At 36.6% G+C, this 19,614-nt stretch overlaps 1 protein-coding gene across 2 annotated transcripts in view; it reads right to left on the bottom strand.

The window, feature by feature from the left end:
• Window positions 1-375: 375 nt before the first annotated feature.
• Window positions 376-19,614, bottom strand: part of GXYLT1 (glucoside xylosyltransferase 1) — a 47,038-nt gene continuing 27,799 nt past the window's right edge. Inside the window, exons 3-7 of one of the 2 annotated variants that reach the window (XM_065887593.1) lie at window positions 17,858-17,983; window positions 14,650-14,901; window positions 8,660-8,783; window positions 8,272-8,444; window positions 376-958 (exon numbers count right to left, since the gene is read on the bottom strand). In XM_065887593.1, coding sequence (XP_065743665.1) covers window positions 797-958; window positions 8,272-8,444; window positions 8,660-8,783; window positions 14,650-14,901; window positions 17,858-17,983 — 837 coding nt within the window. In that variant the 3' untranslated portion in view covers window positions 376-796. The remainder of the gene's footprint in view (window positions 959-8,271; window positions 8,445-8,659; window positions 8,784-14,649; window positions 14,902-17,857; window positions 17,984-19,614) is intronic. The other variant, XM_065887592.1, reaches the window with a different exon arrangement.

Below are 19,614 nucleotides of genomic sequence, written 5' to 3'. Positions count from 1 at the left end.
TATTTATTGTGTCCAGAATGCCCAGTAAAGCTGAAAATTTTCATTTAAAGTGATAAAAAATTTCCTAAAACACCTAATTAATAACCTTAGATATGACTTTTGGCAAGACAGTTAAGCACATACAAATGAAAATTCTACGTTTCACAAATACACACAGAGACTAATAATCAAAACTTTCAGTTTTCCCTCTCAATTTTAAACGTGCAGTTTACTTATAAACTAAAAATAATTTTAAGCATGATTGTCACAAAAATATTTTAAAACAGAGATGAAATGTATAAAGGCACACACAGATTGTCGATAGTGACGTCAGTTACATCCCATTTCTTTAGAAACAGAACATTTTCTGCTCCTGTAAACAACTTTCTTTTCTCACACATTTAAAGTGAGGTTAGTGCTGACATAAAATTATTGCTATACTCACAGTTTGAGTGTTTCCACTGTGTATGAGGTACATTTTTCTCCAACCATACATCCCTACTGCTCTTACCCACTTGAGAGTAAGAGCCAAACAAAGTCTGTAGGCTATAACCATTCAATAATATCTTCATCAATACTAGAATGATAGCAAATAGCATTACAAAACATCAGAAATCAAAAATATCTTCTTGTTGGGGTCCAAGACTTCAACTTATTCTTCATTACATGAAAATACTGCTCATTAAACTTCTTCAGGAAAAAAATTATTCTGAAGATGAATAATTCTTTCCTGAACACTTCATCTAAGACTATTCCTTCACACACATCCTCTGATATTTTGTTGTTTTAATTCATTTGATTTAGCGGTCACCAAGAATCACCTTTCCTTTGGTGGTCTATCATAACGATCTTGTATGCTTTTCGTCAGCTGTTTGATAAATATTTTGTAAATTTTTCCACAGTATGTATGCACTGTCTTTTGTAGTTCCAGTTCTAAAGGCTTTAATAAAGAATGGATGTTGTCATCTTCAAAAGAACACTAGAGAAAGAAAATAAGACAAAGATATATATAAAAATTTCACTCTATTCCCAACAACTTCTTCTTCAATCAACTTTACATTGACAACCTCCGTTTAAAGTCTCACAGAAAGTATGTGCCCAACAAATAATTTCAATGAGTTTAACAGACTACGATCTCACAGGAGGAGGGAGAGAGTACGGGTAACTCACTGGGGGTACTGGGGAGAGCCCTTCAGAGAGGAGCGTGGAGGCAAGAACATGGTCAAGGGCAGAGAAGACCAGAGATACTGACAGGTGTGAGGTTGACAACCAAAAGCTCGAGGTGTCTGAGAGAGACTAATAAGAGCCAAGAATCACTCTGATAACACTGGTGAGGCTGGACTGGGAAGGAGTGAGATGGAGGCACAGAGCGGGAGGAATGCAAACTGACAGCACAGGTCAGTGCTTCCCACAGAACTCTAACTGCACAAAGGGATCCCAAGGATAAAGATGTTTGAGAACTGCTAAATATCAAGCACTCTTGGGGGGATTCACAGTGGCACATGAAAAACTATAAAAACAGAAAATACATCTGTTGGGTATTGTTTGGCCCACTAATTCCAAAATATACTTTTTACCCTTTTCACCAAAAATATATTAATAGCCCAAGGAATATATTTTGGAAAACACTGTTGTTAATAGTTAAGTGCAAATAACCTGTGAGCTTAGTATTTTCAACCAGGTACATTTTTTCATTTAGTATTTGCAACTACAGTCAGAAAGACTGATGGGGCTTGAAAACAGAACATTTTACGGGAAAAGTTTGAAGTCAGTGAAAAATGCAAAATCCTAAAGGAAATTCAGAACCTGAAATCTAGGAGGGCTGCATATGACCTGAGGTTCACTACGCTGCCACTGAGGGAGAGGAAATAAAAGCACCATTTGAATCACAATTAGTGAGTCTGCAGGAAGCCACAGCCCATCTAGGGAGAACAGGCTGAACGTAGATGCTAATTTAGAACATGGACGTGTAGAGCTGCAAAGAGATCCTAAACCTGGGTGCCTCTAGTGCAAGAAAACTATGAGCATTAACTGCATGAAACCTTCACTCTTGGGGTGGTTTTTCAAACCTAATTCCATATACTGAAGATAAGTATCTTGAAGTATTTTTGAAAACCAAAAAAAAAACCCAAAAAAACAAAAAGAGGAGAGGCTTAACTGGGAAGAACGTAACAAAAGTAACAACAGCTAGCACACAGGGATCTAGGAGAGACTGCTGAAAGCTGGACTGGTTAAAAGAGGGCCCTTCCTACATGCCAGGCATTGTTCTAAGAGCTTTATACGTATTAATGCACTTAAGCCTCATACCAACTTCATGTAACAGGACATCACTATCTACAAAGCAACTTAAGGCAGGGGGAGAATCCTCCCAGTTACAATGCTAGTTAGGTGGCTAAGCCAGGAGTCCACCTCTGCTGCGAAAAGAAATCGATAGCTAGTGGGAAGCAGCCGCATAGCACAGGGAGATCAGCTCCGTGCTTTGTGACCACCTAAAGGGGTGGGATAGGGAGGGTGGGAGGGAGGGAGATGCAAGAGGGAAGAGATACGGGGATATATGCATATGTATAGCTGATTCACTTTGTTATAAAGCAGAAAGTAACACACCACTGTAAAGCAATTATACTCCAATAAAGATGTTTAAAAAAAAAAAAGTCAACAGCTTTACAACCGCAGAGCACTGCTTATCCAAAACAGCAAACGCAACTGTGCCAAGTCAGTTTCAAAAACTCTGTTAAAAGATGCAGCTCTGTTAACAGTGGTAAACTGTGCTGTGCTGTATACAGACACGTCTACATTTGTCTGGGGTTATGCTGAAGAAGGTCAGGTTTACCTTACCTTCCTCAAGGTTTAACTAACACCTGTATTAAGTGATACTGTCAAGTAACATTTCACTGTGTATAAGCAACATACTTGGACAACTGTGGCTGAGAGGTGAGTAATAATGGGAAGAGCAAACTGTGGTCTTTTTCTTACTCTACAATGACAAAAAATGAAAACATAACAAAGGTGTTTAAAAGTAAACTCCCAGGAATACCAGAGATTCAGTTCATCCACTTTCATGTGATTTAAATCCCAGTTTGTGGTTAAATTTCTTTTTTCTTCACTGGGAAAGTCTTTTGATGAGTATTTTCCCAAAATAAAAACAGTGCCTCATGAATTAGAGCTCTTTTAGTCCAACATATAACACAAGTAATTTGCCCTTTACGGGAGAAGGTGATAAATCACCCAGATGTCTACCTGTAGTACACAGCCGGAAGTCACGCCCTCCACCAGCCACAGACTCTGCAGTGTCCAGGAGTTGTGCAGCATGGAAGGCACATCCAGACGTTCCCTTTCCCAGAGGCCACATGTGCCCTTACCTGACTGTGCGCCTCTTCCGATACTGAGTGCTACGTTTGACTGGTCTGCACCATTCCTGCCTGCCTGGTACTCATCCTTCCAGCTCAGTCCAAAGTCAGCTCCTCTGAGAAGCTCTCCTGACACAGTTAATCACTCCCTCCCTCTTCACTGGCACCGCACCCAGCACACAAACTTTTAGGAAGGTCATGTTTTATATCTAAGACTGTCAGTTGAAGGCAGTGAGTAAATAGTGAGGCTATGATGACCACAAGTAGATAATTAAAAGCATTTTCAAAATACAGAACATGTTTTAAAAGTATGGCAGAATGGCAGGCAGTTCAATCTGACAAATGCTGAGTGTCAACTATGTCCAAGAAGGTCGTGCAGGAGGGAAATGGTCGAGAATCCCCTGCATCTCTGCAAATCTACTGCATCTTATGCAAATAGAAGAAGGGTGTGAAGTAAATCATAGGTAACACAGAAACACCAAGAAATCTAATAATTCAAACGAAATACAAGAAGCAGAAAATATTTCACAGAGCAATAAAATATTTTGTTCCCATTGCAAATCTGCAATTTTTAATCTTAGTATTTTTATTCACTCAGCAACTAATATTTAACAACTATGTGTGGGCCGTAAAAACTGATTTGCTGGCAGACAGAGCCATGCATTTACATTTTAAAAATGGTTCACGTCCTTACTGTTCACAGCATTCGATGGCTATGACTAAGCTTCTGTCTGAAACTTGCATAAATGCCCTTGTCTAAACTGCAATTCTTTTAAATTACACTTCTCACTGAATTATAGATAAGGCAAGATAAAAACACTAACCAAGAGCACCAAAAAAGACTGATTAACTTCATTAAGTTGAAAAATGGGTAATATGGCTATTAATATGGACCCAAAACAAACATTAATCTTTAATTACTTCAGTATTTGAAATAGTTTTTAAAATAAGATTTATTTTTTAAAAACCAAGTGTAATTCATCAGCTTAAAACCAATACTCAATTTTTTTAAAGTATACATTTATAGAAGATCAGAAAAGATCAAATAAAACTAGTAAGATTTAATTCCTTAATAATTTTTTTTAAATGATAAAGGCAACAAAGAAATCACATTTTTATAGGAGTGCTTTTCTATCCTGCAAAATCTCAGAACCCCAAATGTACCTTTTGTCATTTTTATCACCTCTTGACAACCCATGATAAAGCATTATTAAAATACGATATTGATTTCTGAAGGCATACAAGGTCGGCTACATGAAAAAATGAACATCACTAACTTTTATAATTCTTCAGTGAGTGTAGCTGTATCGTGATAAACTGAGTATTCAGAAACCTTCTCTCTCAGGTTTATAGGACAAGAAACTTAGCAAAAACACTAAAACTGTAGCCTACAATGCTGTCAGCACTTTGCCTACCACCAGGTTTGCGAAACTCATTTTTCCAGGAGAAAACTTCAGCTCCTTGTCACTGCAGACCGTCACCTTACACAGCACGTCATCACTGCATCTAGCCCAGCCCTGCTGCTGCCTCCCTTCATCCATCACCCCAAACAGCTCAACGCCTGACCTCCTCGCGGACCTTCCATAACCCCTGAGGCTTTTTCTCAGGCAATTTTGGCCCAGCCTGCTCACCTGGCACACTCTTACTCATTCTTCAGGGCTCACTTCAAATGCCTCATCAACAAAGCCTTCCCTGGCTCTTCGGGGCAAAACTTGCACTCTTTCACAGTCCTAGTACAATCTGTGTCTCAGTAGGTTACAGTTCAGTGTCTTTATCCCCATTCCTATTACTGAGGCTGTACTAGCAAACAATGAGAGCAGTCACGAGCAGATACTGAGCATCTAGCAAACAGGGGCATCAGCTCTTCTCCTGACCCCCACGCTTACACCAAACCACTCCTGTTATTTTACTTATGTTTTTGTCTTCACGTCCACATAAGATTAGACACAGTCTAGCAGAGCAGTGAACACACCCACGTGAGAGATGAGTGCTCACATACACTTCTCCCCAGGTATCAATGAATTAGCTGCATGGATAGCACCTGATATAATGTTCCTTAAGCAAAATCATAAATCCAGTCCTTATTTGGATTTGCCCCAAGTCTTGGTCCCCAACATATTCAGAGACCTGGTTCATGCATCATCTCCCCCTGTCAATCCACCTTAATTAAACAAGAGCACCGTAAGAACAAGGAAAAAAAAACAGAGAAGAACAGACATCTGGGGTGGTGGGGCCAGTATAATTTTTTCCCAAACTCAATATAAAGTAAACGCTTAAAAGAGAAAACCCCATTTACAAAGGCAACAAAGAAGATAAAATACTTAAGGATAAACTTAAGATATGTTCAAAATCCACAGTATGAAGAAAACTATTAAACATTCCTGAAAGACACAAATGAAAGACAGACCTTGTTCTTAAGATGTCTCAACACCATTAAAATGTCAGCAGTCACTAAGTTAATATGTGAAGATGATACACTCCCAACAAAAAAACAAGTTTTTTATGTAATTAAATGAGTTGATATTTGTGGAAAAATAAAAATACAATAGGTAGGAAAACACTGAAAGGACAGGCTATGAAGAGGAAGTAACCCTATCAGATATTAAAATACAGCACAAAGGCTTTATAATTAAAATAGTGTGCAAGAGTACACAAATGGACAGACCAATGGAGCAAAACAGAAAATCCAGAAATTACAAACGGAACTTTAGTATATAATAAAGTCAGTATCTCAAATCTTTGGGTTACAGATAGACTTTTAAATAAATGGTGTTGGGACAAGACAGCTATTTGGAAAAAGATCAAATTAGATCTATTCCTCTATCAAAAGAGTAAATTCCAAATTGAGAAGAAGGCTAAATGTAATAAATGAAAAAGTATATAGGTGAATTTTTCTATAAGCTGAGTATAGGTAAGGAAAGACTTTCTAATTACTACTTTTTTAAAAAAGGTTTTAAATTTGATTACATAAAATTTTTTAAAAACAAATTTGAATGGTAAAAAATTCCATAAACAGTCAAATTGGGGAAAAAATTTACATCAGATGTCACAGAAAAAGAACTAACATCTTTAATACACAAAGAACTTGCAACAAATGGTGGGGAGGTGGGGAGTAGAGACCGAAACTCCCTCATGGTGATGACTGTACAACTCTGTAAACATGCTAAAAACCACTGAATTATTTATACTATGTATAAATAGTATACTATAGTATACTACTATACTATACTATTATATTTATACTATGGGTGAACTATGGGTGAACTATCAGGTGCTATATATTTCTAAATATATTTCTAAATATATAGAAAGATGTTCATCTCAATCATAAGAGAAAGGCAAATTAAAATTAAACTAAGATTCCATTTCTCACTCGTTAGAATGGCAAAAATTTTTCAAGCTTGATAATACACCCTGTTAGGGAGGCTGTGTGCAACAGGCCTCGTCATGAACGGTTGGCGGGAATGCAAATAATCCCCATGTAGGGAAAACAGGTGGTATCTTCAATTAAAATTATCCCATGTCCAGGAATTTACCCTGAAGAAACATCTCCCAACAATACATATATATGTATGGCAAAGTTATGCACTGCTGCGTTATTTATTATTCAAAATGCTGGAAAAGACCAAAATGTTCAAACATAAGAGATTAATTGAATAAACTCTGGTACATGCACAAAATAGAATATCATACAGCTGTTTAAAGAAAAAAAGCATGAAGAAAATATTTATAAATGCCCAAATTTCCAGAATACTGTAAAAAAAGGCAAAGCGCAAATAAAGATGAACAGTACGCTACTTCCCATGTAAGAAAAGGGGAATTACAAAACATACACGTATCTACCTACCTGTACAGGAAGGACAAACCAGAAAATGAAATTGGTAATGGGGTGGGGGGCCTGGGGTGGAAGGATGGGGAAGGAGTGCTACTTCTGAGTAAACCGTTATATAGTTTCGACTTTTTGAAGTATATTAATATTCCTCATATCAAACTAAAGTTACATCAACAAAGATGAGGGGAAAAAACTTAAAACTGAAAGCATACAGAAACACATGAACACAACTGTATTTCAAATGAATGAATAACCACACTGAAAGAAGGAGAAAAGAACTGACACAAGTAACTTCTGTACATAGTACTGAGTACACACCCTTGTCTGGGGCAGGGGAGGGGCAGAGGGAGGACTAGAAACAAATCCTTTATAGTAGGCTGGTTTTTCAAGAACAGAGGAGCAGACATAGCAGTATGAATGGAGTATTTTTGAAATTAGTTTAAGTGTACTGTAGAACTAAGCAAAAGAGGAAATATTTTATGCTCGGAGCCAGGATTCTAATTGTGGAAGAAATGAGATAAAACAGAAACAAAGTAGGAGAAGGCAAGGAAGGGGCCTAAGGGAATGGAACTGGAGGCACTGGTGTGAGCACATGACTGTGTGTGTTTGTATATTTGTATTTCCCAGCTCTGCTGCTGAAAGGGCTTAGAAGGGAAGACACCCTTGTAGCAATAAGTATCAGAGTTCCTTTGACAGCTGATTTCAGGGTGAGGGCAGGGAATGTATAACAAGACGAGCCTGGGATATTTTGTTTGGACAGAGAATGCGGAGGTACTCAAAATAATGATGGGAATATGTCAAATGAGCACAAGAGGTAGCCAAAAGGGCTCCCAATCGCCAAATCTGGCACAACTTCAGCATCAATATAAATAAAATTGAATACTGCATTATAAATCATGGAAAAAAATACATATCAATGAGTTCACACTGATAATGTATAGATCAATAAGCGGGCAAAGGGGAGTGCTCTTCCTTACAGCAGAACGCCAAGTGCCAGAACTAGATGTGGAAGGAGTGCTGGGTTTATAACTGATGAACTAGGGTAAAGGATATGCAAATTCTCTGTAAGCTTGCGAGTATGTCCACAAAAACATTTTTTTAAAAAAAGCTTACATTTCTCAGTGCTTCATAAATAGCTCTAAACGCTGGTTGCTTATCATCATGGTAAACACCTCTGTTCCCATGAAGAATAAAGATTCCTTCTTCTTCGGCTTCTTGGCAATTGCTTCCATATATGCAATGATCTGGTCGATAATTCCATTGACACGGAAAAACAAAAAGGCTTTCTAGGCAGAGACAAAACAAAAAAGCAAACATACCCTAATTCCACAGAATTAATACTTTGCAAAATTTTAGTTTAAATTTAGTTTACTCTGTCTTAAAAAAAAAGAGTGATAGCCATTAGTATAAGCCAAAATCAAATAAATGCATTTCTCCAGTTCTGACTAAATATTAACTATGATTTTTTTTACAAATGCAAAGAATAAATTTAAATGATTACCTGGATTATGAAAAAATATGATATTCAACAGATCTTGATCACCCCATGTGATGTTCAGTTTGTATTTTTTAAGCAATGGCATAAGTATATCTCCCCATCGTAGTCGCACAGAGGTCATATCATTCTGTTGGTAAATACATTAATGAGATTCTCAGGCTTCCAGGTGTAAAACGGCAGCATAATGACAGTTCCCCATTCTTCCCTTAGCAATTGTTACAGAGCAAGGGGAGAAGTGTAAACTTTCTTTTTTTTTTTTTTTTTTGCGGTTCGCAGGCCTCTCACTGCCGTGGCCTCTCCCACCACAGAGCACAGGCTCCGGACGCGCAGGCCCAGTGGCCATGGCTCACGGGCCCAGCCGCTCCACGGCACGCGGGATCCCCCCGGACTGGGGCACGAACCCGTGCCACCTGCATCGGCAGGCAGACTCCCAACCACTGCGCCGCCAGGGAAGCCCAGAAGTGTAAACTTCTGTTTCAAAACCAAGTGACCCTAATGTAAACGTAAATGTCAGTAAAACTGTCCAGCTGGAGTGCAGAAGATAACAAAAGAAGGTATCTGAAGCTGCACAAAGAAGTGATAAAACTAACAGATGTTGGGGAGGAAAGGGAAAGAGAAAGTAGGTGGTAGTTTAAGTACTATAACTGTGACCTCATCTTAAAAAGCAGATAGCTTTAGTACCTATGTCATATGTCTAGACACAGTACCTATGTCTCTATCATACAGCTGCTGAGGATCAAACCTGTTAATATATAAATAAAAAGTACTAGGAAAAGTACCTGACACAGTGTTAGCTATTATTGTCACCATGATCATTATTATTCTTAGTCTGATTTGCCAACCCTTTATAACTGGCATTTCAAAGAGGTCATTTGAAATTGATAGATACTGAATTTCGTCAGATGCCTTTTCAGCCTCTACGGAACTACTCATAGCTCATACCTAAGGTAACAACAGAGTTGAAGAGGGCTGGGGATCATGTGAACCCGGGGTGAAGTTGAATACTAAGTCTTTTATACCAATTTGACTCTGAAACTCTCCAGACTTAAACCCGTACTCCTCAAAGTACAGTTTGCAGTGTGCTGATCAGTGAATTTTTCATGTCCTCTACAAGATTTAAGTACACAAATTAAGAGTAAGATTTAGAAACTTTTATAGCAATTTTATGTCTATTTAGTCTAATATTTTCCTAGTAATTTATTTACATTATTTTTAGAAAAGCATTCCCTCATGACAGATTGTAAATAATGTTTAAAAAAACACAGATTCTTCTCCATAGATAGCTTAAAAAACATTATTACAAGCTATTCTAGGATATATAACAAACACAATGGAGGTATAAACAATCTATCCTTCGAGAAAGAAAAGTCAGAATTCCTGGGAAAAAAACTACGTATTTAAAGTAAATATCATCTGCTATAATTGTATTACCTTTGTGTGAAGTTTCTCAGAATGCAGTAAATACAGTAAACTATACACAATCAGAAATAAATCTGGAAAATGACTGAAACAAGTTTTACTTAAGGAAATAGTAAGAAAATACTTTATTGAAAGGATGACTCTGAAATAAGTCACAGATCATGTTCACTAAATGTTCTTAGGATCTGAAAAGGAAACTTCTGAATTGCTCAAAAGGACCAAGACCAGAAACAGATTAAATAGATAGGACTGGTGGACCCCTTGTACCATGTCAATGTTCAAGTCTTCACTGGATTCTACTTATGAAAAAAAAAAAATGTATAGAGAGACAGAAATACACCTATTCAAAGAAATACATCTATTCAAAGAAAAGAAAGATAAAATTACAAGGTCCAGGGCAGTTTTAGGGAAAAAAAGAAAAGAATCAAGGGGTGGGAGGTGGGGGGACCTTTATAATACACGTAACGGAAAAGTTCTACTAGAAAAATACTGGACAAGAAGCAATAACACTAGTTTTATTTGCTGAGGATACAACCTAGAATATCCAAGACAACCAATGAAAACTATGAGAAATGAGTTTAATAAAGAGGCATCATATATAAAAAGAGCTCAAGTCAACAGAAATGGAAAAATGGCAAAGTACAGAAATAGTCAAAGGATATGGCCATATAGCCATTCACAAAGGAGGAAACAAAAATGGCTAAAATTTGTATGAAAAGATTTTCATCCCACATTGGTGGTACAGTGAGGAAAGTAAAAATTAAAATACATGAGATATTTTTCAGCCATGTAACTATATATTCATACTAGTACACACAAACAATAAAATCAAAACATTCTTTCTCCACAATATCACACATATTAAATGTGACAGACTATATGTACTGACATAATCATTTATATATTTACTAAGTGAAAAAAGCAAACTGAAGATATATAAAAGAATTCTACATATAAATGCTAATGTACATGTATATCTGTTTCAAAATACTTTTTTAAAGGGTCTGAAGAATACACAGCAAAGTTTATAATGCCATTTGGGCAAAGGAATGAAACTGAGGAGAGTGGTGTGTAAAGGGCGGACTTGTATTTTTACTCTATATGCAATGAATTGCCTGAATTTTTATAAGCATGATTTAGTTTTGTAAATTTTTTTTTAAAGAAAACATTTCTAATCTTACAGTCCAGTACCTTGAAAAGTACAGTAGTGCAGTACAACAGCTGGCATACAGGAACCGGCATCAAGTGAACAGGTAAGAAGAGTTACTGACTGGAGGAGGGAGAGGAGGTGGGAGATGACAGAGCTGAAGTAGTTTTGTAATTCTTTAAAAAGATGTAGTTCTAATTTACTAATTTCAGCAAACCTACCAAAATGCACATGCATTATATTAAGATAAATTAGTTTCATTTCTAGAACTATGTATGCTTTTGAAAATAGACAGACTCATTATTATCGTCAGTTTAGGTTACAAACAAATATAAAACTGACAGGTGGCTATTCCTATTATGTTCCAACAATGCTAGAAACTGAGAATTCATCAATTCCCAAAGATTAGTTACTCTCCTAATCTCTGAAAAGTTCCATCCCTTTTGGTAAGATGCTCATTGATATTGTTTTAAGCTCTACATGTAACACAGTAAAAGCCCTCCATCACATACATCTTTCAAATATGTAAAAACGACCCTCACAGCCACCTCACAGTAAGTATTCTCTTTTTTTAATTTTTCAATAATTCATTAATGGCCTAGTTTCTAAAACTTCTGTCTGTCCTCTGCCAGTAATTATGTACTGAGTTGCTACTTTACGCCAGACTCCATGCTAAATATTCTGAATACAAAGCTGCATAAAAGATATACCCTGCCCTCAGCAGATGGAGAAAACAGGCAAAAATTACTTTACAAAGTAATATATGGCACGACATGAACAGGGTACAGTAAATATACAAGAAAAAAATTCTCAAGATGCCTTGTATATTCTCTGGTTTTTAGCTAATAAATAGAAAAAGGTTAAGAAATATCTTAATAGAGATTCAACACTGCAAATACAATCATAATACAAAATACAAAGCAGTATCTTAGCCAGTGTTATATCAATGTCTATCAAGCATTATGAGAAAAAAAACAAAAAAGTTAAAATTTTACTATTTTAATTTTTAAAATATATAATTATAATACATCAGGTTGGAACTTAATAATCATGAATGGTAGGACTGCGTGACAGCAAAGCAAAGACTTTAAAACATGGCCATGGCCACTGTCCTAAGTGGGTAATCTTACAGCTTTTCATGTGATAGGCACTATGGGGTAACATTCATGGATCTGCATGAAACAGTTTGAAAAGTTATTACAAGTAATTCAGTTACATCACTAGAGCTCTAAAATTTAAGATCTGTGCCAGAAATTATAGAGTTAGTAGGAAAAAACAAGGCAATGTTTGCTAAAGGTATGTTTGGAAATCAGGAAAAATAAAGAAAGATATATGAAAAACAGAACTAAAAATCAATAAATTTTGTAGAAACATATCAGCAATCATAAATACAATATTTAGAAACAGAGTAAATCTGTGTTGTTCCCACTGGGCAAGAATAGAGCTGTTTGAAACAGGGATAGTAGGTATGAAGTAAATTGTGCCTACTAAATTAATGTACTATCACACTCCTCATATTTTTCTTCATTAAGTCATTAATACATAGGAAAAAACAAAAGCTTGAAAGTTTAGAAATTATTTCCACTCTTATATCTACATCTCTAGCTGGTTTAGAACATGCCACAGACAAAAAGAAAAGGGAAAGGGGAGAAACAAACATATTTAAGAATGATATTTAAGTAAGTAAAAGGTAAAAAAAAAAATAATCAGAGATTTGAACTATATAGCTGCAATTTGAAATTTTCTTAAAAATCAAGTAATGGTGTTAGACTAAATTTTCTCTAAGGTTATTGCAACACTACACTTCTCATAATTCTAAGAATTTCAAATGAAGAGCTCCTGAGCAGTCACATTATTCCTTAGCACATAATCTTACAGCACCATCTTCTGGTATAATATTACTGTGCATAGTCTAACCATCAGAAAAGTAAGAGAACTTATGGTATGACACCTGTTTTATTTAGTAAAACTTTATGGTACATGAAATTTTAAAACTCAAAATATATTAAAAAATTGGGTAATTGAAGAAAGATGTTCACTTGTAAGCAAAAGCAAAGGTTACACTGGCCTCATTAATGCATTCATTTGTGGAAGACAAAAGTGAAATGAAATCAAGATTTCAGAAAGGTACAGAAAATGGGAAAGCTAAAAAAACCCCTAGGTTTACTAGATCTTTACAGAAGACAAGAGTGATGGGTATTAACTGTCTTAAGAATGAAATGGCGAGATGTGGGTGATGAACGCTACAAGCAGTACTGCTGCCTAGAGCAAGGATAAGAAGGGACAAGAGATTTAAATCAGACATGCCGAAAGGAGTAATAAGTAATGGTGTAAATTCTGGTCCACCAGAAGCCATAAGAAAAATACCAGACAAATATATATACACATACAAATATGTATTACATATATATTCATACCATAAAAGACATACTATCCCTTGATGTTTGATTTAGTACTAACTAGATGTAAAAGGATAAACACTGAGTCTCTATCAGTGTTTCAGAAGCCACTGCTTTTAGCTAACACTGAAGTGCTTACTATGTGTCATGCTCTGTACTAAGCATTTTGAATGGGTCTCTTTTAAATAGACAACCTACATAAGTCCATTTATTATCTCTATTTTTCAGCTGAGAGCACTGACATTTGAAAGTTAACTAGTTGGCTAGTGGTTGTGGTGAACAGGTGGCAAAGCTAAACGTAAGGCTAAACCACTTGACCCCAATGCCCCCAGACTACAACGACTTAAGGACTCATCAGCATGAAAATGGTAAACAGTACAACACACTCAGGTGTTCAGAATATGCAGAATAAGAGAAGTTAAATAGCCTCACTCTTCTACTGACCCCACAATTTGAGCGATGAGAAACACACAGCAACTTTTTTTTTAAAGTTAACTTCCAATAGCACCAAAATAGCCAACATTTCCTATGTGTTAGCCTCCCTTCTAACTAATTTAACCCTCACAAAAGCCCTATGACATAGGTACTGTTATCTATCATCCCATTTCACAGATGAGGAAATCAAAGCCCAGAGATGTTCAAAACTTACCCAAGGTCTCAGCGTCTGAACCAAGCCAACGGTTCTTAGCTCTTAACCACAATCTGTGTTCCCCCAAGACGTACCACAGTTTAGATTCAAGTATTATGAGGCTGCACAACTACAAAATGGCAACCCCTGCCTGGAATACCAATCTAGGAAGGTGATGTTCATACTTGCTGCACTGTTACTTCACTGTAACACCATCTGCTCTGACCGACTGTAATGCTCTAATAAACAGAATACTAAGAACACACTTTTCTTCAATTATTCTACATAAGTGGAAAAATTCTGAATAGCTCGATCTAGTTCTTAATAAAGCAAAATTAAATTGGAAACCAAACAATATGGAGGGAAAAGAGAGATAAGTTAACCTGGATCGGTGACTTACCTTGAAATACTTCCTTCTCATTCTGGTCATGTTCATCAACATAACTCCAGAGTTCACTCCAGTTTTTCCATAGTATGGATGTCTGGCAAAGCGATTATACCAGCCTATTCGAGGCTCTTCATGTTCTGGTGCCATTGCAGCAATTTGTGTGGAATTAAATTTCTTTAGTAAAGACCAAATATCATCAACGGGCCGTAAAAAAAGGATATCAGTGTCGACATACAATAGTGAGTCAACTTCTTTCAGGATTAACTGTGAGGAAAGATATTTGGATCATTAACTATAACTCTATTTAATATAAAACATGAAAGAGGCTTTCGTTATTTAAAAAATACCTAAGAGAGAAACTAATTGACATTAATTTTTAAAAGTAGTTTTTCCCAAGTCTGTCATTTTTTACAAGAGCATATATAGATAGTCTGCTAATCTCTTTAATTAACTTTTAGAGAAGAAAAGCTATAAAAACAAATCAGAACAAAAACTCAGTACTAAAAATTGGAAGAAAAAATAAAAGCAGTAGCCTCAAAGACTAGGGTGGAAATGTTTTTCATAATGGAAAATAACATTAGCTTCAGTGAACTGACATATCGAATCTTAATTTCCTGAGGTAAATACAGAAATTAATCAGTACAAATGAAGATCTTCTCAACTCGTACCCTCAGCCTGTAACACTAATGGCCAGCACCTTTACCTTATTCTGGGCTCAGCTAGCAAATGGTAGAGCCAAAATTGAAATCCACACCACCTAACTCCAGAACCCATGCTCTTATTTCTGAGCTTACTACCTCCCAACAAATCGAAGAAAATGTGCACTCACGTAGCAAGGGCAAAAGACAAGAGTTGTCTTGGAAGACTCGCTATATCACTTTCCGAGAGACGTTAAACCTCCAACATGCATCTCTTATAGGAATTTTCAAGGGTACATTTTTATTTCTGCCTTACCCATATACTTTAGAATGTGACTCCTGCGAATTTAAATGTATCGCCTATCCCAGTGTATTAGTAAGACTCAATGATTAGGTTAACCTAACGGTTTTTGGTTAAGAATACAAAGACGATAAGAGCTTGATCTTCATTCTGCTCCTTTTCAAAGCTGCTACCTCCTCCTGCAGTTACGAAGATGAGCAGTTACGAAGCTGAAATCACTCCATGCCCCCACTGATTTAGTATCAGGCTGGGGAAAAATATCTGACAGTTGGCTACAGAGCCTGAATAGAGAAGGCTCACTTGTTCAAAGACTACAATTAAAAGGATATGTACGTATGTGGATGTCTGTTCCTCTCTCACTTTTTGCGGGACGAAGAGTGAGGGAAATTGTTTTTATATCAACATTTTGCTTCTGTACCATGAGACAAATGTGTGTTTACAGACTTTTGTATTGTTAGCAATCTAGGAAGACACTACAGGAAGCTCCAGGGTTACTGTTGGGAGCCACTGCCAACTGCAGTTCATACATAAGGTTAAATAATAACCACGTCAGTATTTTTCTATGGTTCCTTTTGGCGGAACAAGGAGTTGGCAGAGCTTACATTGGTTCTTTTAATCCATCTATTTTAGAGGAGAAACTTAGTAAAAAAAGGATTTTACTTAGAAAAATGAAGAATCAATTTACTTAGATCTGGTTAAAAAGATGCAGAAGTAAGAGTGAAGGACGAAGACAATTTGACGGGCTTCAAGTATTTAATTTTAGTATTCAAATTCCATTTAGGAATTTAACCAGATTACATCATTAAATGATCTGGCAAATTTCCTATCAAGGCATCAACAATTAAACTTGTTAATAATGCAGAATAAAACAGAAGAGCAATGACTGTAACCTCATGCTTCTTTCATCATTGTTTTTCAGTGACATATCTGTGTTTATTTAATGTCATAATGTGCTTGTTTAATGTCAGCCTCCCACATCAGACAACAGGCTCTATGAAAACAAGCAATCTGTCTGTTTCATTCATTCCTATATACCCAGCACTTCATTACAGATACTTGGTAGAATAGAGGCACTCAAACTATTAAGTAAATGATGTAACATTGCAATGATTCAACATAAGATTTTTTTTAATTTTTAAAATTTAAGGCCTACATTAAGTACCTAAAACTTCTTAGGCTTTTCCCCTTTAATCCCTTATTTGTGTGCTTCTTACAATGAAAGCAGGTAATGAGAAAGATATCCTAGGATCCAGATTTTTTATGCTCAGCAATAAAGCTACTGGTTAGGCAGACTCAGCTATCAAAATGTAACTTAATTTTAAATTTTAACTGACATCCTGGATTTGATAAACTCTATTCTTAATATACTAAGAATTGCCTTAATCCACTTAATAATAACAAGTAACTTAAGTTTCTTCCCAGTAATTCACCTTCCAGAAACCTGTGAGCTTCTTAAACTCAGTATTTCTAACTACTGTAACTATTTTAAACATTACAGTGGTTCTAACAACTACTGAGAATTTTAAAACTATCAGTGAATTCAATTCAAAATGGAAGAGGTAAGCTGGCTTCTGAATATTTTTATTTATTTTTTCTTTTTTGGCTATACCATGCGGCTTGCAGGATCTTAGTTCCTGACCACAGATCAAACCCGTGTCCCCTGCGTGGAAGCTTGGAGTCCCAACCACTGGACCACCAGGGAAGTCCCTGAATATTTTTAGATTAAAAAGAAATAATCAGGGTTTATCACCAGAGACCACCACCAAAGAACAGCCCCATTGAATAAATGGTTCCCATTTCCCTTCGAGTTCACGTGGCTCAAATTTTGTGTCTGTGTTAAAATATCAGCTAGAAAAGGTGAACTGGCTTGCTGTTAAGACAGAAATGATTATCTAATGATCTACTTCATTTCCCAAATTATAAATGAAGTCTGCACCTGGCAGGTGATCCTGCCACTGCATTCCTCCTGGCAAAGACTTGGCTCCATTAAGACCTGATGACCTCTAACTCCTTCTTAGAGATGAAAGTTTATAGCAACTGAATAAATTAAAATGTAAGAAATAGTATTTCAGCAGAAATTATTTACATTTTTCATTTTTAACAGAGGTTCTTTTATTCTATCTTTTATTTGTTCTATGGGAAGTTCTTCTTTCTTCTAATGTTCAAAGGGAAAATCATACATGTGTGTTTATTTAACTGATCTATATGGAACTCTTCATTAACTTGTGTGTGTAACAGCAACATGCAAACAAACCAAAAAAACACTGGAGAAAAAACTTACTGGCAAGAACAATCTCTGGGAAGCACACGGTTTAAAGAGCTTTTTCCATTCTGCTGCATTCTCACTTGGAAAAGTTATCGGGTATAATGAATAATTAAATGTTTGTAGAAATGACCAGCTGTTAAGCTAAAATAAAAAAACAAATAAAAAATAAAAGAACTCGGTTTAGATTTGTTTCTCTTTCTCTGCAAAATCATAAACCAACAGATTATTTTTCAAAAGTTAAAATTTAAGATGTTATACATTGTATGTCATACACACTTAAGAGAAAGTTAGATTCTTCTTTCCCACCATTTTGTTTTCACTCAAAATCTTAAAGTCATTCCAATATGCTAGAAAGACTCCACCGTAAAGATCTGAGGGACAATTGAAGTTATAAGGATATCAACCACAAAACCAAAGTGGAAAGAGCCTTACAAACTGTTCGCCTCCATCAGCTTGACCTAATGTATAAATCCTCTCAATCCCTAAACAAGTTAAACTCAGAAAAATTAAGCACTAATTTTATTACCACAGTATGTATAACAGAAAATATTTACAATCCAAGTCAGACCAATGTGAAAAACTAATTAGAAAATATTTATCTATATAGATTCAATATTCCTGGTAATAAAATATTTTGATAAATACATATCCAGTGCTGATTTTTTTTTTTTGGACCTCTCACTGTTGTGGCCTCTCCCGCTGTGGAGCACAGGCTCTGGACGCGCAGGCTCAGGGGCCATGGCTCACAGGCCCAGCCGCTCCGCAGCATGTGGGATCCTCCCGGACCGGGGCACGAACCTGTGTCCCCTGCATCGGCAGGCAGACTCTCAACCACTGTGCCACCGGGGAAGCCCCAGTGCGGATTTTTAAAATAATCATTACAAAAAGCAAAATCTGATTTTCTGATATGAAAATTTATAATGAACACGTTTACTCTTTAGCATCCCGAGTGCAATTCAAGACACTGAATTGCTTCAAATTCAGTTTAAGTATTACCTATCACTGCTGCTTAAACAGAATTGTTGATTTAAATTTCCTACAGAGCATTCACAATTTTTGCAGGAAGAAAAAACTAAGCATTTTATATAACAGGCTGAAGATGATCTCTTTTTGAATTATGTCTGTGTTCAAGTAATTTTTACTTTTTAAAAATTTTTTTAAATGCTCAACACATATCTATTTTTTATTGTTTTATTTTATTTATTTCCAGTTGCATCGGGTCTTAGTTGCGGCACACAGGATCTTTCATTGTGGCGCTCAGGCTCTCTACTTGTGGCGTGTGAGCTCAAGTGAATGGGCACAGTAGTTGTAGCACGTGAGCTATTTGTGGCACGCAGGCTCCAGACAATGTGGGCTCTCTAGTTGTGGCGTGTGGGCTCCAGAGTGCATGGGCTCTGTAGTTGCGGCACGCAGGCTCTCTAGCTGTGGTGTGCGGGCTCAGTAGTTGCAGTGCAAGGGCTTAGTTGCCCCGCAGCATGTGGGATCTTAGTTCCCTGACCAGGAATCGAACCCACATCCCCTTCACTGGAAGGCGGACTCTTAACCACTGGACCACCAGGGAAGTCCCTGTTCAAGGGATTTTTAAAAACATTAATTCCTCGCTCTTTCTTTCCTTCTTTCTCTCCCTCTCTCTCCCTCTCTCTCTCTCTCTCTCTCTCTCTCTCACACACACACACACACACACACACACACACACAATCAATGCCTTCCAACATAGTTTAAGGGAATAACTTTACTTCCAACACACTGTTTTGATGTATCTGTTAATTAGT

This window comes from Phocoena phocoena, chromosome 11, assembly GCF_963924675.1.
Source record: "Phocoena phocoena chromosome 11, mPhoPho1.1, whole genome shotgun sequence".
NCBI classification, from domain to species: Eukaryota; Metazoa; Chordata; class Mammalia; order Artiodactyla; family Phocoenidae; genus Phocoena; species Phocoena phocoena.
This window is presented reverse-complemented; position numbering and strand designations above follow the sequence as displayed.